The sequence below is a fragment of the Mirounga leonina genome, unplaced genomic scaffold (genome assembly GCF_011800145.1).
Source record: "Mirounga leonina isolate KUSES-001 unplaced genomic scaffold, KU_Mleo_1.0 Mir_171, whole genome shotgun sequence".
In the NCBI taxonomy this organism is placed as follows: domain Eukaryota; kingdom Metazoa; phylum Chordata; class Mammalia; order Carnivora; family Phocidae; genus Mirounga; species Mirounga leonina.
The window spans coordinates 2,341,375-2,363,036 of NW_023270436.1; the positions used below are offsets into that span (position 1 = coordinate 2,341,375).

Here is a 21,662-nt window from a genome sequence, read left to right on the forward strand (position 1 = left end):
CCGACCCCGCGCGGACTCGAGCGAGGCGCCCGGCGGGGGCGAGGGGTGGGGTTTGCGGCGCGCGCCGGCCTCGGGGGAGCGAGTCCGGCGCCGCGCGCGGTCGGCGCCCGGCCGGCCATGGGCTGGCGGGCGGAGGGCGCAGGGCCCCGCGGCTGCTCGCGCCCCTAGCGCGCCCGCCTCGTGCAGCCCGCTCGGCCCCGGCCTGGCAACCGCTGGTCTGCGCCCCGACGGCGCCGGGAGCAGAGGAGCCGCGCTCGGGTCTCCGGGATGTGCCCGTCTGAGATGGGGACGCCGTGGCACCACTGGTCCCCCGTGCTCATCAGCCTGGCCGCCCTGTTCTCCAAAGGTGAGGGACGCCGCCGCCGCCTCTGGCCCGGGACTAACTTTGGCGCGAGTGAGGGTGTGGGGGTGTGCGTGGCCGGGGTGGCTGGGACGGAGGGCGTGGGTGCTGTGTGCGCGTGTGGACGCGCGCGGGCGGCCCCTTGGCAGCAGGTGCCTCCGCGGAGGACTTGGCGGGGGGGCCCTGGGAGACACTGCCAAGGGACACGAGGAAAAACAGCCCTGAATTAGGGGAGGGGGCCGTGGAGAACCTGCGAAGGAGAGGTGGGCCCCGGGAGGGCTGGGCCACAGGTCCGCGGAGGGGGCTTGGAAGGACCTGGCAGGGCCGTGGAGTGTGCGCTTGGCTTTTCCTGCCGGCGCCGATTTTCAGAGCAGTCCCGTGTATGGGAATGTATTCAGTGCCGGGGAGGAGGCTGCAAGCAGGGCCCGCCGCTTAGCTCGGAGCCTGACCCCGGTTCCCCTAAGGCGGCCCTGAGGGCTTTTCTGCGCAGGTGCTCCCCTCCCGCCGTCCCCTGTCTGCTAGTCCGCCCCTGCTCCCGCACGGTTCCAAGCGGAGTTCCAGCCCTAACTTGTCACCTGAGTTGTGCCAGCACGGCCCTGACCCGAAGCTGTGAGCAGAGGCATTCCTCATGCGCCTCCCTCCCCGTCAGTCGGCACCCCAGCCTGTCACTGGCCCAGCCGAGCTGGAGGCTCAGGACGCTGATTCCTTGAAGAGAGATTATGTGATTCACGCAGGAGATGGGAGAAAGTACCAGCAATTCTTTCTCCTTATTGATCCGGACTCTGTGCGGTTCCCTCTGCGCGCCTCCTTTCCTACAAGGCAGTCTGTGAGGAGGAAAGTGGAGATTCTTACCAGGCTCCGGTGTGTGCCCCCAGATCCCTGTAAACAGCTTTCTCTGATGAGATTTTGGGGATGAGATCTCTCTCAGAAACGTCAAAGCCACTTGTCATGCACAACAGAGTCTTTTAATTACAGGATTTTTTTTTGTGAGTTCTTCCAGAATCACTGGGGTCTGATACTTGAGGAAGACCTTTCACTTGCTGGGGTTTGTGCTGCGGTGGATTGAGGGAGGGGAAGCTTGCTCACCCTGCCCGCTGTCTTCTGGAGCGCTGGGCTAGTGGGTTCACCTCTCCTAATTAGGAGGAGCAATCCCGAGGACCAGAGCCTCCAGGATTTATGATGTGCACAAGAAACCAAAGAAAAGGTTGATGAATTCAGTGAATCCGAGCCAGGCAGACGTGAGGTTAAAAAAAAAAACCCTAATCCTCAGCAACAGCAGTCCAGCACACTTGCATATCTGCTGCAAGGCATGCTTTTTATTGGTTGTCCCCTGATTTTCTAACAGGAACAGGCTTCTCTGTTTTTATGCTGCAGTAACAAGGTTTTATTAAGAAAGCTACAGAATAGCTTGGTAAATATGACCTAACTATCGTGTCTCCTCGGGTATGTACATCGTTCTGTTACTGATTTCTTTATTAGGCTGAAGAAAACTGTTATTACTCCTGATGCCTTTGAACTTTTTCAAGTGGAAACCCTGGAAATGTCTTTAAAGCGGGGCCTCTGTGATGTGGAGGTCTCAGCTCATCTGTGATGCTACCAGCCCAGCATGTGACATATTTTGTGTGTTGAATGTAGAGACCCTAACTCAGCCACACTGTTGAGAAGTGACTCAGTTGTGTGTGGATTTTCGGACAGAGCGAGCGCGGTGCTGAGCCAGGGTCTGTTCCGAGACAAGGACAAGACCTGTTCCTATACCCAGGACAAGAAAATGTTTGACCCCTCTAATGCCATCGTGCTGTATAGAACCTCCTGGTGCAGATGTGATTTCTAAATGCAGGGATGGTTCGTTCTGTTTCCCCTGTGTTTGCATCACTTTTCCCTCTAAGATTCTCTGACCGGCCCCCCCCCCCGCCCCCGCCGCCGAAAGTTTTAGACCAGCTTGACATCAAATCTGGACTATATTTAAAAGGATTTTAATTGGGGGCCAACATACGCATACACATGCACATAATCCAAAGTGCCTAGTTGGTCTGGGGCTGATGGAAAAATGATTTCCAAATATTAAATGTCTGCTTCAGCATCTTACTGTCTTTATCGTATGGCCTTCATTCTTTCCAAATAGGAAACCTTGAATGAACAGAAATGCACATTTTAATTCCAGGCTGATTTCCTTGAACCTCACATATGTTTACATTTCATGAGCAGGAAGTGATTGGTCGCAGACCAAACCCACTCTTATACAGATCTTTTGAAAAACAAATAAAAAGAAATCTTCATTGCTTGTACTTCTACCGGCAGGGACCTAGAGATGATATTATGCAATCAGAAAGTTCCCAGCAACGTTGTCCTGTGGTCCCAACCTTTTCCGGAGAACGGCCTTAATGTGGAGCTGCCGGAGAGCTTGTGGCTTGTGTCTCCGTGTAGGTTCTAGTCTTGTGGGGAACTTTAATTTTTAAAATTTTTAAAAATGTTTTATTTATCGGAGAGAGAGAGCACAAGCAGGGGGAGCAAGCAGAGGGAGAAGCAGGCTTCCGCGGAGCAGGGAGCCCGACGCGGGGCTCGATCCCAGGACTCTGGGATCATGACCTGAGCCGAAGGCAGACGCTTCACTGACTGAGCCACCCAGGCACCTCTCTTGTTGGGAACTTGATGTGAACCAGAACTGGGCCAGCCTGCAGATGTGTTTTTATGCATCGCTGTTCGTTTTGAGGGAGGGACAGGAGTACGGGAAGTAGGGGCTGACGAGACAAATGGGTAAGAACTGGACGTGGGCAGAGAGCAGGCGGTTTTCATGCACAAGATTAAGAAGGTTGCCACGCTTAGGCTGCTTGTCATGACCTTCACCTGCATCCTGCAGAGTTAGTTTGTTCTCCTACAAAGGCCAGTGAGGAGTGGACCCTCAGAGCCCTGGGGAATCCTGGTAGAGGACCTGTTGCCCCTGTCTCACACCTGCCTCACGGACCCTGCCTCAGGGTTGTGCGGGCCAGGTGCTCTGCCTGCGCCCGGCAGAAGGTGGCGAGCACTCTGAGCAGTGGCTTTTTCAGCGTATCTTCCTGCAGAGTGTTTCTGTGTGTCTGGCTTCCATCTTAGGCCAGAAGGGAAGCATCAGGTGGCAGAGTACCACCTCTGTTGAGGGTATGTCCAGGAAAAGTCCAGTACAGCCCTGGACTAGAAGGAGCTTGGGTTTACGGTGACACCTTTTCCAGGCTTTCAGGGGAGGAAGAAATATCTAGGAGGGAGCTCACTGGTGTGTATGTGAGAGACAGAGAGAGACAGAGACAGTGAGACTTCATTGCTTGCATTTAAACAGTGTCACCATTAAAGGCCAGGGAACAGGGGGATCATTAACTTTCATTTTCTCTGAATAAAGTAACAAATACAATTTCATAAAAAATTCTTATATTTTTTTATGAAAGGTAGAATTCCAAGTATGAGGATCTGTTTAATTTAGTTCCATTCTGAAAGCCAAGAAAAAATGAAAAACAAATCAAAACTCCAAAAATACCCAATTGCAGAAGCTTATACTACCTATATTTGTCTCGTCTATCCATTTATCTACTCACCCTTTTATTCAACCAGTCATCATTCATCCATCCTTTTGTTCATCAGTCTGTCCGTCCATCCATCCATCCACCCACCCCCATCCATCCATTCATCCATCCTTCTACTACCCATCCCTCCATCTATCCATCCACCTCCATCCATCCACCCCCCCCATCTGCCCATCCTTCTACCCATCCATCCATCCTTCTATCTATCCACCCCCATCCATCCATCCACCCATCCATCCTTCTACCCATCCATCTATCCATCCATCCATCCACTCCCTATCCATCCATATATCCATCCATCCTTCCATTCATCCATCCATCCACAAATTACCACAGACCTGGTGGCTTAAAATCAACAGAAATTTATTCTCACAGTTCTGGAGGACAGATGTCCAAAATCAGTCTCCCTGGGCCAAAATCCAGGTGTCAGCAGAAGGCTCCAAGGGAGAATCGTGTCTTCCCTCTTCCAGCTTCTGGTGGCTGGCTGCCTGCAGACCTTGCATCCCGGCAGCATCACTACCATCCTGCAGGCTGGTGGCTTCCCGCCTCTCTGCTCTGTCCTCACATCATCATCTGCTCTCCCACCACCTCCCTTTAGAAGTCTCCTCGTGCACTGAGGGACCACCAGAACAATCCACATCGTCTCCCATCTTAACTCAATCACATCTGCAAAGATCCCTCTCTCCCTTTCCCCCCAAATAAGGTGACATTCAGAGGTTCAAGGGATTTGGACATAGGTATGTTTTGTGTGTCTTTTCCAACCTTTTATAGGGATGACATCCTAAAACTATATTCTGCCTCCTGTTCTGAGTTTTAAGTTCCTCTAGGGGCCATGCTGTGTATTTTCCTATCTGGCTTCGATTTCTCTCCAGTACCTATAGTATGCTTCTTTGGACTTTGCAAGGGCTCAATCAATTTTTGAGTACGCTTAAGACTGTGGAATACCGCTAAAAGAACCTCTGCCCAATGGTAAAATGACTTGATGCTGGTTTTCCTCCTGGTTAACCAAGGTGCTGTAGGAACTACTTTGGTCAATCATAGTAACAGCTAACTTCTTGAGTAGTTATTGTATGCAAGCCACTGCGCTGAGTGATTTATGAAAATGATTTTGGGGGAATTTTCAGATAAACCTAACTGGGTAGAGTTTGTTATTAGGCCCATCTTACGGATGCAGAAAGTGAGGCTCAGAGAGTAAGTAACTTGTCCGAGATCTCACAACCAGAAAGTGGCAGCGTCTGAATTCTGATTAGCCCACGCCGCCAGCCCACCTCCATTCTGCCTGTGGTTATATGTCATCACTAAACACGAACCCGTTCCTCTGCGGTGCCACCCTTGTGGTCGGTTCAATGCACAGAGGCTTCCATTGGAGTTTTGGCTCAGAGCCTAGGGTATGGTCGGCGCTCCACGCAACACAAGGGCTGGGGCGCCGACCCCCACTCTGCAGACTAAAAAGTCCACTTGTAACTTTGACTCCCCAGAACGTCACTACCTACAGCCCACTGTTGACCGATAACATACACGGTCGATTAGCACGTATCGTGCATGTTGAATGTGTTACTGTGTTCTCACGATACGGTCAGCTGGAGAAAGGAAAATATTATTGAGGAAACCATGAGAAAATACAATTTCAGTACAAGACTGTATTTATCGAAAAAAATCCACATGTAAGTTCAAACCTGTGTTGGACAAATGGGTAAAGGAACGTCCCGTTCTTTAATTTCCTCTGCCTTAATTTTTCCAGTCGCAATCAGAAACGGTCCCTAAAAGGGGCTACAATGTAGATTTTTAAAAATGCCTTAAGCAGTTATTTGCTTATTTTATTTTTTAATATTTATTACCGAAGTGTGGTTGCCACACTGCGTTCTGTTAGTCTTGGGCATACAGCGCGGCCAGCCGAGCCCTCTGCCTGCCGCCCAGCGCCCACCGTGACCGAGGCAGTCACCAGACAATGTTGCACCTACCTAACTGACTGAATTCCCCATGCTGTACTTTTCATCCCCGTGACTTACTTACTTTATAACTGGAAGTTTGTACCTCCTAAACTCTTAATCCCTTAATCCCTTAAAATACAGATTTTAATTCCCAGACTGTCAGAGAGGGTGAGGGCAGTGATCTGATGGTGTGAAGTGTTAACTAGCATTCTAACACGCAAAACCAGCCTAACTAACGTGCTCGGGCCCCGGGGGAGGGGAGACCAAGGTGTGGCCCCTAGGACTGGATGCAGGGTGGCTCTTCGGAGAAATTGTAAAGAAAGAGAAAGAAGCACGTAGAATGAAGGCAGACAGGTACATGTTTCTTTGCTTTCAAAGGGAGAAGGATGGGTCCCGTGGACATGTGGACCCGTGAGCTTGACTCTGATGCAGACCACAAGCTTGAGTGACCTTGAGGGAGGTGGTGGTCACCAGGACCCGCTGTGCACTTGTCCCGGAATGAGACCAAAGGCTCAGGATATACCTATATCACTTCCGTCATTTATTAAAGAAAAACCTGCTTCTAGGAAGGAATAAGGGGAACACCCAACAGCCTGAAGCCAGGTCTTCTTTACTTCTGTTACTGGACGCTGGTTTTAAAGGTTCTTTTAAATAGAAATACTGCCCAAGACTCCCGCCGCTTTCAGAAATTGTCAGACTCTGCAAAGGTGGAAGGTCCTTGAATTTAAAAGTAAACAAACTGCTGACAGTTTGATGTAGGAAAATAGAGACTCAAGTCCATGTTGTCAGAGCAGATAGAACAACAGTAGCCAAGGTAGAAAGTATGTTTGAAAGCAGAAAGAATCCGAACGTCCCTCCCTCCACAGTGAAGTGTGTAAATGGAGATTTGGATACGCCTTTGCAGAGACAGGCAGTCACAGAGTTTTTGGCTCTTGGTGACATGTTCTTTTGTGCATGTGAGAAACAGTAAGTTCTTACGTTGATGGGGGCATCGCGGAGCAGGTTCACCAAGCGAAGACGACAGTCAGGTTTCATGGGTGTTCTTGTGTTTGTTGATGTTCCTCGTGGGGAGAGCTCTCCTGGCAGGTGGAGGATGCTGTCATTAGCAAGGTGTTGGACACACTTTCTTAGGTCGTGGTGGCAGTGGGAGATCTTGATTCCACCCCCTCGATTCCCCCCCGCCACATTCCCGGTCACCCCGGATGCCTCCCTCCAGGCAGGTGCCACGCGGCAGCCCCCGCCCCTTGCCGCAGCGGAAGGCACGCCACCCCGGGAGCCGACGTCCAGCAACAGAGCAAAGACTTGGAAGAACAGATGCCGACAGGCATGTTTTCTTGGCCCCTCTCTCCTGCCTCACCGTAGAAAATATTTTTCATGGGGAGGGTGCGGGGAGGAGAGTGTAGAGTGAGCTTAGATGTTGCTCTGCTTCTGAGCTGCTCTGAGCCACTTCACTCCAATGTGAAGGAGAGACCGTGTGAGATTTTCCCAGATGTACCTGGGGGTCCCCACAGAGGAGCACCTGCCCTGGATCTCTGGGGGAGATGCAGAGGAAACGTCTGTGTGCGGAGACCAGGCAGGACGCTCCCGAGGGCTGCTGGGAGCCACAGAATGTTTCCGTGATCAGCCAGGTGTGGTGCAGATGTGACTGGAGGGTGGGTGGTATGGGCGACCCCAGGGGGCGCGAGGTCAAGACCGTGGAGGCGTAGCCGTGGTCCTCATGGACGGAGTCCGCAGGACACCAGATGCCATGTGGACACATGACGAAGTCCAGTGGAAATGAACCCTTCCAGAACTTAGACATGGTCCCCGGAATCATTGGGGGAGGTCAGTGTTGACAGAGCTTTTGTTGGAAATGAGGACTGCAAATAGGAATGAGGTCCCGTGACGTATAGATGGAGAAACATGCATTTCTGGCTCCCTGAGGCTGGGGACTGAGGTTGGCATTCTCTCAGCAACCCCCCCCCCAACTGAACACGTTGAAGAACACGCATGGGCTGCGCTCAGTTTGGTGCGTCTGGCGCTCAATGGCGGCAGATGGCGGGGGGTCAGCCTTGAGCACAGTCTGCGGGGGCTGGTCCCAGGGCTCCGAGGTGGTCCTTCCCAGGGGAGCTGAGAAAGCAGGCAGGATGCTCATTCTTGCCGGAGAGGGGCAGGTGCATAGCACTGCCATCTGAACACGTCCCGAGGTGGGAGCCGTCTAACATATGGGGTAAGCGGCACCTGACCCCAGGGCCGGCAGCAGGTGGCAGCCGGCGAACTGCAGTAGACAGGTGCCGGGGGGGGGAGAAGGCTCCGGCTTCCTCTGAAGATCAGCTTATGTGGCCTGGCAGAGTGGAGGGGGATTTTAAGGATTTTTGTCTATTAGAACACCATCCTTTTCCTAAGTGTCTTTTCTAGGAACTATTTTTTAAGTCTTAGTACCAGTCGGCGGGGGAGGGGGTGGGAGCGGTGTTTATCCTGAGAAATGGTTTGCACTTTATCCTGTGAACACCATGAATTTTGTAAGTGAATTTCTAAGTGTCTCTCTTTGCTTTAACTCCTAGGACTCTCTGAGCCAGATTTGCCCTCGTTAAGCGTAGGAACTTAAGAGATGCGTCTTATGCATCAGCTTTATCCTTGGCCCTATCTTATTTTCCTGCCCCTGTTCTTCTCTTCCCATCTGCCTCTGTGCCTGCTTCTTCTGTCCCACAGCATTGCTGTTTTGTAACCTACTTCAGATTAATTTTGAAATGAGGGAGAGGTAAAAATAATCTCTCTACCCAAGGATGACTGTCTCCCATTTTGATGTGTCTCATTCTTACCGTTTTCTGTGGATTGTTTAAATCGTTGTGTTCATACTGTGGATGGTCCACATAATTTGGGTTTTGGACTTTTTGAGTTCATGTGTTTATATAAATATTCATGTTTTAAAAACCTATTATGAACATATTTTTAATGTATGTACCATAGCTTAAAGTTTTAGCTCTTGTTGGGCATTTCCATCATTTATAGTTTTCCACTATTATAAGGAAGTAATTACCTTTGTGCATGATGTTTGCTCTGAGTTACATTCTTAGATAGATTCATGGTTATTTAATGACTGGGCCAAAAGAGTATGGGTAGACGTTTTGCTGCCATGCTCAGAGGTCTGAGCAACATGTGAGAGCATCAGTTCCGTGGAACGTTGACACTCTTGGTGACGGCAGGTGTCCATGTCCGTGGTACCCCACGACCTCTGCTGAGTGTCTGTGTGTCTCTGGAAAGTATTCTGAGTGCATCATGGAGAAAGTCACTCCTCTTTGAGGAGGTGACTCGTAATGCCCCGAAGCTCTGTCCGTTTTCCCCAAAGTGTGGTCCAGCGCCCTGAGGTTGGGGGCTTTGCCTCTCGGAGGCTGAGGGGTTGCTGTGGGTGAGGTGACAAAGTCTGTGGCCAGAGAAGATCTGGAATTGTTCATGGCAGGCACTCCCCGGGCTGCAGGCGAGGACCTCAGTCGGTAGGTGGCGTGGACATGGAGAGACCGTGGTGTCAGGCCAGGAGGGACAAAGAAGATGTGTCTAAGAATGGGGTGGGGAGGAAGCTATTTAGTCGGCGGGGAAGAGGAGGTCCCCTCTAGGACATGCTGTTTGGGAATCAGCACCACAGAGGGGAATAAGAGCAACAGCTGGAGGTTCCAGTTTGGAATTTGTGGTTCTGTGACTGATGGCATCTGAGAGACCCTGCTGCCCACACACAGCATGAAATATTCCAGTTCAGCCTACGATCTACATAGTTCTGAGTTTTTATATCCAGCAAGGAATGTCACCGGTCCTGGGCACGGAGGGCCGTTGTTTATCTAATGGCGAGGTAGGTTCCGAAGGCACAGAAATGAGTATGAAATCAACTCTGCCCTCAAGGGGTTGCAGTTCGGTGTGGGAAAGGGTCCTAATCCTGTTCTGGCCCAGCGCCCTCCTTCAGGCACCCGGGGTCCCAGGGGCTCCCCCAAGAAGCAGACAGCAGCTCCTGAGCCAGCCCCGGAACCCTGGTACCGAGAGATGCCTGCCGGTCTGGTTACTTGGACTCTAGCCTCTTCAGCTCGGGAAGGCCCCTCGGAGGGCATCTCGAGTTGCTGATACACATTCCCGCCCTTGGGATCCCGAGTGATTCTCATCTTGTTGGAATCGATGCATGACACCCCTGATGTTGCAGGAGTCATGTCAGAGCGTCTCACCTTTGTTCTTTCTCTCTTCCCAGGGGGACCCTTCCTGGTGTCTCTGGCATTCCTTGCCACGATGTTGGTAAAGAAGTGCTCAACTAACAGCTGATTTGATTTTGGTTTTTCTAGGTGATCCCTTTGCCTTCTAGGATTTGAAAGTATTCCTGGTGTTTCTTTGAGCAGGAGACCCTCAAGAGCTACTGTTCCGTTTTATCACCCCAAAGGCCTCTGGATTACCATCCTCAGGCAGCATTTAACAGATGCTGTAAAGGACGAAATGAAAGCAGGTCTTCGGCTGGGAGATCCTCCCTTGGAATATAAAGCACAGTGTGAGACCGTCTCCAGGAAGTTATGGACTGACTGGACACCTTCCACCCGAGTTTTATTTGTTTAAAGAAACGTTTTGTAGCAATAAATAATTAGGCATATTTTGGTTGCAGGCTCGAAATGAAAATCGGAGATGGCCCAAGGGGTACCTTAGTGAGGATAGACCAGCTCTGGTACAGGAATAAGCAAGTGCCTATGTCCCAGGGGCTTCACTTGATTGAGAAAGGTTTATTTCTTATCCACTGAGAGTCTAGCTGACCCACATCCATCTTGTTGTGCCATTTGGGGCACACACACGGTTTCATGGCTTATGCCCACATCCCACTGATCAGCAATTAGAAACACGTCCCCCATCTAACTGCAGAGAGGACTAGAAAGTGTAGAGCATCACGTATACATTTGGTAAACGCTCACGGTCTCTGCCAGAAGGGAGAAGGAAACATGTTGGTTCACATAACTGAAATTCTGTGGGCACATTGGCATCAGGTAAGGCTTGATCCAGGTGCTTAGGGGATGCCAAAAGGACCTAGAGTCTCTCTGCTCCTCTTTAACTGTATTGCTTCTATTCTTAGAGACAGTGCCCCTCATTTAGGCAAGACCCTTCCCAGCTCAGAATTACATCTTGAAATCCACTGAAAAGAAAGCATTTCTTTTAACAATTCCATTAGCGTTCTGGACCTGCTCTGGATAGGCCACATTGCTCCATGAGCCTTCCTGAATCAGTGGCTGTGCCCAGGAGGATGGGATAGGTGTAGGCTGATGGGATCAGGCTGAGGCAGTGAGCTCCCCCTTTGGAGCCTCGAGTGGGAATCCACCCAGATCACCTGTATGAGAAAGGGGAGGGCATGATATATATCATTTTAAATACTGTTACCCAAAAGGGGTCGTGGATGCTGGACGTTTGCCATGAGAGCAATATTCCAGTCTTAGGGTCGTTGTAATTCTAAACCTACTATGAAAATATTCCCAGGTTCTCTAATATTTAACCCTGAAGGGCATTTTGTATGCCTGCTTAGGTGACCGCTCTCAGTATAGAATTGTACCCTCTCAGAGAAGTTACTCTGTCCTTCCAGTGTTTCAGTGTAATGTAAGCTTTGGTTTCCAATGGTTGTAATTTTTCAGAGTCCTTAATTAGATGTAAAAACTATGCACAATGGAAATTGCTGTGGTTAAATATTTGCATTATGTGTTGTTAAAAGCAAGCATCAAAACATGCAATTGCTTGTTTTATAAGCATTCAATATTTTGAAATGTGAGGTCCCTGAAAACCCTGGGAATTCTCTTGGAAGGGAGAGAGCCGCTCAGATCACATCAGTTACGTTTTCAGGGGAGCAGTGTCAGCATGGGGAGGGGAACGGGGTTTTGACTCACAGCCAGTTGAGGCGCAGCTCAGCCCATCCCCGTCCCAACCAGGTGAGCCTTCTGCTTGATTTCTGGGCTTCCGGCTTCACCTTAGGGGGTCAGGTCGTTCAAAGAAGTATAACTTGCAAACGACGCACTGAGACAATTTCCAAGATGTCCTGAATTATAGATATCCCAATATTTACATTTTGGAAAGGAAAAAGGGTTGTAGGGTGCATTTGGGTCAAATATCTCATTTTTACTCTTGTGCGGTAATTTTCCTGGAATTGTTTCAGATGTGGTAAAGAGATTTCTGATACGGAAAGGACATGATTACTATTCTTTTACAAGTTAAATTGAAAAGCAGGCCTCGTGAACCTAAAGGATGTAAAACCGAGAAAGAGGGCGCATTATGTCTTCGACAGATAGAGAAGCCAAAGACTGGCCCTCCCTTTCCTTATGTGCTTTATGTCGGGTGTGACTTTCGGCCAGGTGTCAGGCAGTGGACTGTGGCTGCCGTAAGGGATGTCTTGTCAGGATTTTGAAATTGGAGACTTTCATAAAGATGTGGATTTTCCTGCTCCCGTCGATGGATGTGCGTATTTCTGTGCGGCGACAGGTCGTTCCAGCTAAGCAGTGGCCGCGGCCACCGGAGGGTGGGGCCTGTTCCTGTCACCATTGTCGCGGGCTGGAACTGTGTGTCGTGGGGCTGAGCTCCGTGTCGGCCAGAGGTGGGGAAATGAAATGCAGACAGCAGTGCCCACGTTCCTTGAAGTGTGAAGACGTTCCCTCACTCGTGTGATCTCCCTGGGCCCTGGCAGCCCGGGGATGTGTGGCTCTTACTGTGTGACGGTTACCTTGAATCTCGGGGAACTGTGGGGTTTTACGTAACGCGATGATTTTACCTCATTTGTCTGAAGCAGTGTCCTGGAAACAGGATGTGTGCGTGGAGGAGTGTGAGGCAGAGACCTTCAGAGATGAATTTCCTGGGGGTGTTTGAGAGCTTATGAGTCTGCAGATCCTTCTGTGTGCGTTCGCTCTTAAACGTATAAGTTTTCTGAGTATAGTTGACACACAATGTTCTGTTAGTTTAAAGTGTACTATTCACTCCTTAACTTGATCTCTCTAAATGCATAGTTGCGCCGCTCATCTTTTTTGTCTGTCTGCCTGCCTCTCTCTGTCTCACCTTTGATTTCATGGTAGGAAGGTAGCCCCCATCTGCTGTCTCACTGTGATCCACTTCCCTCAGGTGTGCAGACCTCCACTGTCCCACATGTACGGTCAGGCAGTTCCTTTGATCCAGACAGCGGAACACTCCCACCCCGTAGCTCATTAAGACAAGTACATTTACAAGAAGAGAATTGCTCTTTGTTAAAAGAAACTATGAAAGTGGGGTGCATTTATGTTGTTTTGCTTATGCCACAGTCGTAATTGTACTAATGCCGACTTGACGACCTTTCTGAGGACTGCGAATCTTACAGGAAGAGGAAACAAAAAGGTTTATGTTCCTCGCGTACCCGCATATGTTTTTGCTGTAAGAAGGTTTAGTGGGATAACGGATACGTTACTTTCAAGCTTATGCTCTGTTACGTTAGGATACAATTCTCAGAGAGACCCAGGACGGAAATAGGGAGTTCAGGAGAAAGAGGAACAAGGGCACATTTCTGATTGTTAATGGGGACTTTTTCATGGGTTTTATAAATGGATGGTGGTGGGTGTCAAGTCATTCTGTTATTCATATTCCAATGGATATATTTAAGAGAGTGATGTAACGGTTTAATTTTAAATGTCAGGATTTACAATACACTAGAAACTTTATCCTTAGCAACTGTTGAAACTCTGATGAGAAACAATAGGTAACAATTTTTAAATGTGCAAGTGGGTACATCGTTTTAAAAGGTTTCTCTTAGGAATTTAAGGAGAAATGCTCTTGGAAGACCCTTGTTTGAGAACAGGCACTGTCAGGCCGGGCTCCATGTGCGAGTCAGCTGTGCACATCCCGCCGCCCAAGTTCCATGGCAGACTAGGGCATCAGACTAGCCTGGGATCAGACTGGGATCAGACTGGGCGCCGGCAGTTTTGGAAGGGTCCCCAGGGGACTCTGATGTGAAGTCAAGTCTGAGCGCCCTGAAACAAAGCCATCAAAGGAGGGCATCTGTCAGTGTGAGCAAGAGGTAAAGCAATGATTCTGAATCCGGGCTGCACATTAGAATCTCGTGAGAAGGTATTTTTGGAGCGTTGTGTGTCTGGTTAATGGAGGTAAATTTGCGTAGAGTATGATTCACCTTTTTATGATACAAGTTCTATGAATTTTGGCAAATGCATATCGTCTTGCAACAATCAAGATGTAGAACATTTCCATCATCCCCCCCCCCCCATTTTCTTTTACCCTTCCTAGCTGGCCCCTCCTTCGGCCCTCATCTGGGAGCCACGGATCTATAGTTGTGCTTTTTCCAGAATGTTATATAAATGGTGTCATAGACCACGTAGCCTTTTGAGTTAGGCTTCCTTCACTTAGCATAATGCATTTGATATTCTCCCAGATCTTGGGGATGTATGAGGAGTTCACTTCTTTGCATTACTGAGGAAGATACTATAGTATGGCAAACCAGAGTTTGTTTTTCCATTTGCCAGATGAAAGACACCCGATTTGCTAATAGTTTGGCTATTATGAATAAATCCACTCTAAGTATTGGTGTACAAGTTTTGGTGTGAATGTATGTTTCCATTTCTTTGCAGGTAAATACCTGGGGATAAAACGGCTGGGTCATGTGCTGATTGCATGTCTAACATGATAAACTGTCAATCTGCTTTGCAAAAACGGTTGAACCATTTGGCATTGGTACCAGGGATGTATAATGTTCCAGATGTTGCACACCCTTGCCAACACTTGATATTTTCACGCTGTAATTTTATTTTAGCTATTCTAACACGTGTGTGATGATATCTCATGGTGGTTTTCATGTGCATTTCCCTAATTACTAATGATGTTGAACAGTTTTTAGTGGCTTATTTGCCATCTGTATATCTTTGGTAAAGTATCTTTTCAAAGCCTTTGCTGTTTTAAAACAGGCAACTAATGTGGGTTGTCTTATTCCGTTTTGGAGATTATTTGTGTGGCTTGGGTACACATCTCTTATTGTGCATGTGATTTGAAAATAGTTTTTTTTTGGTCTGCAGCATGTCATTTCTTCCTTTTAACAGGTCTTTGGCAGAGCAAAATTTAGATACATATTTTTATATATATGTGTATCTATATATATATAGATGAGGTCCAGTTTCCCTTTGTCTTTTATGGACTTGCTTTTGTTTTTATATCTTAGAAATATTTGCCAAATAAGGGGTCACAAAGCATGTTCTTCTAGAAATGTAATAGTTTTGGGTTTTATATTGAGGTGTGTTATCCACTTTGGGGTCAGTTTTTGTGTGTGGTGCGATGTATGGGTCAAGTTTCAGTTTATTTGCATATGAATGTCCAGTTGTTCCATCACAATGTGTTGTAAAGACTGTTGTCTGTCTGTTTTTGTGAAGACCATTTGACCATAAGTTGAAGGCATATTCTCAACTCTCACTTTTGTTCCCCTGAACCCTGTGTCTATTTCTTCACCGATACCACCCTGTCTTGATGACTGTTCTTTATAATGAATCATGAAATCAGGTAATGTGAATTCTCCAAACGTTTTGACTGTTCTAGTTTCTTTGATTTGCAATATACATTTTGGAACTAACTTGTCCATTTCTTTAAAAAAAAAATTCCTGCTGGGATTTTGATTGGGATTGCATTGAATCAGCAGAAAATATACCTTTGTAATAATGAGACCTGCCATCTTAACCATAATGAGCCCTCTGATCCATGAACATGGTACATCTGACAGTTTATATAGGTTTTCTTTGATGTTTATCATCACTCTTATCATTTTTAGCATACAGATGCTGCACATAACTTTTAGATTTATACCAAAGTGTTCCATGTTTTTGGGGTGCTATTGTGAATATTCTTTTTAAGATTTGAATTTAGTCTTTATTGCAATTATATAGGAACAAAATTGATTTTTGTATATTGACCTTGTATCCTAAACTCATTTATTTTAGTAGCTGTTTTTTTGTTTTTTTTTTTTTGTTTTTTAGACTCTTAGGTATATTTTACATGGTCAGTCATGCCATTTGCGAATATGGTTTTAGGATATCCTTTTTGATCTGTAAGCCTCTCCCCCCTGTTCCCTTTGCACAGGCCAGAAACCCTAGGATGATGCTGAGTAAGAATGGAGATAGCTCCTATCCTTGCCCATTTGCCAATCTTACACCATTAACTATGACATTGTGGGTTTCTTGTAGGTGCTTTTTATGAAGATGAGGGAGTTCTTCTCTATTCCTCATGTGTTGAGATTTTATCATAGATGGATATTGAACTTTGTCCGATCCTTTTATTGTGTTGCTGCCACAATCGCAGGATTTTTCTTAGTTAGCCTGTTGATACTTTAGATGATGTTGCTTTTCAGATATTGAATCATCTGTATTCTTGCACCAACCCAGCTTAGTGGCGGTATAATTTTTTTTATTGCTGTATTGGATTTTCTAATATTTTGTTGAGGGTTTGTGTGTCTAAGCTCTTTTCTATATATGTATATATCATTTTCTATATATGTGTAAAGTATATATATATATATATATATATAATATTGCCTTTAACTAGTTTTGGTGTCAGAGTCATCTGGTGTCATAGAATGAGGTGTGGAGTGTTCTCTCCTATTCTGTTTTCTGGGAGAGACTGTATAAATTCAATGTTAGCACTTCTTTATGTATTCAGTTCAAATCATCTGGTGAAACCACCTGGGCCTGGAGGGTTTTTTTAAGAAGCTTTTAAATTGCACGTTTTATTGAATGGGTTTAGGACTATTCACATTTATTTTATATGGAGTGAGTTTTGATAGTTTATGGGTTTTTTTGATGAGTTTGTCCATTTTATCTAAATTGTCAGATTTATGGGAATAATGTTCATCATATCCCTTTATCCGCCTTTTCATGACTGTGAGGTCTGTAGTGATGTCCCCTATTTCATTCCTGCAACTAGTGATATGTTTCTCTTTTCTCTTTGTTCTTGGTCAGTTTGGGTACAGATTTATGAATTTTATGTGCTTTTTCAAAGAACCAGCTTTCCTTTTCATTTATTTCTCTTTTTTTCCCATTTTAATTGAATTCTACTCTAATTTTTATTATTTTGTTTTGTGGTTTTGGTTTTAATTTTTTCCCTTTTTAAAAATCTAGTTTCTTCACATGGAAGCTAAGATCATTTTGTGAGATATTTCTTCTCTTTTCCTTTTTTTTTTTTTTAAAGATTTTTATTTATTTATATGACAGAGAACAGGAGAGCGCAGGCAGGGAGAGTGGCAGAGGGAGAGGTAGAAGCAGGTCCCCCGCTGAGCAGGGAGCCCAATGCAGGACTCCATCCCAGGACCCTGGGATCATGACCTGAGCCGAAGGCAGTTGCTTAACCGAATGAGCCACCCAGGTGCCCCAAGATATTTCTTCTTTTTCTGATAAAAGCACCTAAGGCTATAAATTTTCCTTCAGGCACTGTTTTAGCTCTGTCCCTCAAACTTTTATGGTATATGTTTATTTTCATGTAATTTACAGTTATTTCCCTTAATTTCTCTCATGACTTCCTTTTTGACCCATATGTTATTTAGATATTTGTTGTTTACTTTTGAAATATTTGAGAATTTTCTAGATATCTTTCTGATACTGATTCCTAGCTTAATACCAATTTGGTCAGAGAACATACATTGCAGGATGACAATTCATTTACATGTTTGAGTATTTTTTATGTTTCAGAGTAAGGTCTGTCTTGCTAAATGCTCCTTAAGTTCTGGAAAGGAATATTATATTGCTTTTGTTGGGTGGAGTGCCCTGTAGCTATCAGTTAGGTTACTTGCTTGATAGTGTTATCCAAATATTCTATATTCTTACTGATTTTCTGTTCCTTCCATAATTAAGAAAGGAGTGTTGACCTCTCCAAATATAATTATGGATTTTTCTGTTTCTCTTCTTAGTTGTGTGAGTTTTTGCTTTATGTATTTTTGAAATTCTTTAGTTAAGTGCATATACATTTAGGATAGCTATATATTGTAGGTGAATTTGCCCCTTTACAAACATATAATACTTCTTTTTTCCCCCTTTATATTATGGCTTATTTGGAGGTCTGTTTTTTTTTCTCATCTTAATATGGGTACTTCAGTTCTTTTGTTACTGTTTGCATGGTATATTTTCCCCATATGACTGAGTATTGCTTTTATATCCACCACAACAATCTATGGTTTTTAATTGGTGTGCTTAGACAATTTATGTGTCCAAAATTATGTAATTTTACATATATTTGGGTTAAAATCTGCCATTTTTTTAGTTATATATTATTCTGTTTTTTGTGCCCCCCCACCCCCACCTACTTTTTAGTTAATGGAATATTGTTTACAATTGTATTTTATCTTGACTGTTGGGTTATTATTTATACTTTTAAAAAATCACGGCAGTAGCTGCCCTAAGGTTTTCAATACGGACCTCTGCTTTATCACAATCTAATTTCCAAGCAACGTTACACCACTTAACATGCAGTGTGAAAACCTCCCAATGGTAAATTTCCAATTTCTCTCTGTTACTGTTAGTTTCATTAGTGTCATTTATTTTTAATTTTAGACATGGGATAAACCCACACTATATTGTTATTATTTTTGCTTTATACAGTCAAATATCTTTTAGAGCAATTGAAAACAAGAAGAAATTGTATTCTATATCTACTTTTATTTTAACCATTTCCAGGAGTCTTCATTTCTTTGTGTAGATCCCTGCCTGATATGTTCTTTCTGTCTGAAGATCTGCCTTTGCCCTCTCTTGTCTCAGAGGTCTCATGGAAATGCATCCCTCCCTAGCTTTTACTTTTCCAGGGATATTTTTATTTTTATTTATGAAAATATTTTTATCTCTTTAAAGATGTTGCTTTATTGTCTCCTGGCTTCTGACAGGAAGCGCACCAAAATCCTTATCTTTGTTTTTCTGTGTATAATGTGTCTTTTTCTTTGGCTACCCTGAACATTTTCTCTTTATTTTTCTTTTTCTGCTATTCAGAGATGATGTGTCAATATGTGCTTTTTCTAATTTATTTATCCCATTTGGGATTCTCAGAGCTTATTGGTCTGTGGTTTGATGTCTTTCATTATTTTTGGAAAATTGGCACTCCTAATCTCTTTCCAGATACTCCTCTTCCTATTTTTCACCCTCTCTTTCTCTTGGGATCCCAGTTCAAGTATGGAAGACATTTCTGTACCATCCAGCAGTCTGGATGCTCTGCTTCTCACTCTTTATTTTTTTCTTGTAGCCTGTCAGTTCCAATAATTCCTATTAGCCTGTTTTCCTAACACCAATTCCTCCTTTGGCCCTTTTTAGTCCATGAATGAGCCCACTGAAGATTCTGCTTCTGTGTGAAGTTTTTGTTATTTTCTTACTGCTCCTGTTTCCATGATATTTTCTTCATTCTGGATCTCTGTCACAGTCCCCCATCAGGCCACGAGGCTGTCACCTTTTCCACCAGCATCGACTTGCAGGGCACCTGGAGTCTCTTCCTCAAGCTCTGGCCCAGGTGAGCCAGTGCCCAGGTCTTGTCTTCTTGAAGGACATTTACTTCATGACATGTATGTCTCTGGTGAACTATTTTATGTATCCCCCAGGGTCTAACCTGAAAGACAGAAAGCATGTCAAATACTTTCCACAAGGGGTCTTAAGTACAAGCCTTGAGGAGAGGCTGACAATCGGCACGGGAAGGGGAGGGAGGCAGAGATTCCTTGCAGCAAGAGCCCTGTCCTCTCTAGGTGAAGAGACGAGGGGAGGAGATGATGCTCCCACAGTCTGGTTTCCTGGACAAGTGTTTGCTGCTGGGGCTGCCAAGAACAAAGATACAGCTGACTTCTAAGAAGCACCCCCAGGGGCGCCTGGGTGGCTCAGATGGTTAAGCGTCTGCCTTCGGCTCAGGTCATGATCCCAGGGTCCTGGGATCGAGTCCCGCGTTGGGCTCCCGGCTCAGCGGGGAGCCTACTTCTCCCTCTGACCCTCTCCCCTCTCATGCTGTTTCTCTCTCACTCGCTCTCTAAAAAATAAATAAAAAATTAAAAAAAATTTAAAGAAGCACCCCCAGACATAGTGTATGGGGGTAGAAGCCGTGGCCCCACTCTCTTCCCCCCCTCAGCCTTCTGCTAGGGGCTTTCCAGCTGACCTGGGAGCCTGGGGTGCAGGCTGCAGGGGTCAGTCCCCCTGAGGTGCAGAATAGAATAGGGACTGTCAAGAAGAGCTCGGAGGTGGCAGCCATCCATCTCCCAGAGACCTCTAGTGTAACCATCTAATTAAGAAAAGCTAATTTTATCACCTACTGCAGTAAGGAAAACACCTGTGGAGAATCTCAGTAGTCTCCCAGAAAAGGGAGGTCAGGAATGGAAGTTTAGAATTTGGGGGTCTGAGCCCAGCTGCTTGAAGGTGAGTCTTCCGTGTGGGCATCAGGTGCACATCAAAGCGAGGGGCTTGAGGAGAATGTGCATGCACAGTTATTTTATGAGGGAGCTTTGCATCCAGGTGAGCCATCTGTTCTGAAAAGGGGGCTCTTTGCCCAGATGAGCAGTATCTTGTTTATATAAATCAGTTTTCAGGAAATTTCCTGAAGCAAACAGTGAGGTTATTTATTATCTCACAGTCTTATCTTCCCAAGTGGGAATTTCCTGGCACGGTTTGTAAAGTCGTTTTGACATAGATGCTCTTAGTTTTGAGTCTTGTTGGTTAAACTTTGTGGCTACAGATGGTCTCGGTTCCGAGGGCACAATTGACAGACGCTGACCTCAGTCTGTAAAATAGATCCCAGCTTCCCTTCGTCACTCCGTGGTGGAGGATAAATGCGGGCAGTCCCACGCGTGTATTTTCCGTGCGTGGTTAATATGAAGACATTAGAAGAACTTATCCTGGCATGCTTGGAGGAGAAGCAGTTACCTCTGTGCCAATTTACAGACACCCAGGAGTCAGCTTTCTGAAACAGGTTGTCATCACGGCCTGACAGCTCTGTGGGGAGGCTGCAAGATGAAGCTTGAGGTGATAGCTGTGTGCACGTGTGTATGTGTGCATGTGTGTGCCTGTGTGTGTTCATGTACGCGTGTCTGTGTGTGCCCATGTATGTGCGTGGGTGCCGGTGCGTGTACATGCATGTGCCTGTGTGTTCATGTACACGTGCCCGTGTATGTGCGTGTGTGCCGGTGCGTGTGTTCATGTACGCGTGCCCGTGCGTGCCCATGTATGTGCGTGTGTGCCAGTGCGTGTACATGCGTGTGCGTGCCTGTGTGCATGTGCGTGTACATGCGTGTGCCTGTGTGTTCATGTACGCGTGCCCGTGTATGTGCTTGTGTGCCGGTGCGTGCCTGTGTGCGTGTGCATGTGTGTGCCTGTGTGTGCATGTGCGTGTACATGCGTGTGCATGTGCGTGCCTGTGTGTATGTGCATGTGTGTGCCTGTGTGCGTGTGTGTGCCTGTGCGTGCGCATGTGCGTGCCTGTGTGCGTGTGCATGTTCGTGCCTGTGTGTGCGTGTGCGTGCGTGTACATGTTCATGCATGTGTGTGCATGTGTGCCTGTGTATGTGTTCATATATGCGTGCCCGTGCATGCCCGTGTATATGCGTGTGTGCCAGTGCGTGTACATGTGCGTGCATGTTCATGCCTGTGTGCATGTGCATGTGCGTGCCTGCGTGTGCATGTGCGTGCCTGTGTGCGTGTACATGTTCGTGCCTGTGTGTGTGCGTGTGTGTGCCTGTGTGCGTGTGCGTGCCTGCGTGTGCATGTGCGTGCCTGCGTGTGCATGTGCGTGCCTTTGTGCGTGTACATGTTCATGCCTGTGTGTGTGCGTGTGTCCATGTGTGCGTGTGCGTGCCTGCGTGTGCGTGTGCGTGCCTTTGTGCGTGTACATGTTCGTGCCTGTGTG

At 46.5% G+C, this 21,662-nt stretch overlaps 1 protein-coding gene across 1 annotated transcript in view; it reads left to right on the forward strand.

The window, feature by feature from the left end:
- Nucleotides 1-267: 267 nt before the first annotated feature.
- TMEM132D (transmembrane protein 132D) overlaps nucleotides 268-21,662 on the forward strand; it is a 537,539-nt gene continuing 516,144 nt past the window's right edge. The window contains exon 1 of the mRNA XM_035016814.1: nucleotides 268-346. Coding sequence (XP_034872705.1) covers nucleotides 268-346 — 79 coding nt within the window. The remainder of the gene's footprint in view (nucleotides 347-21,662) is intronic.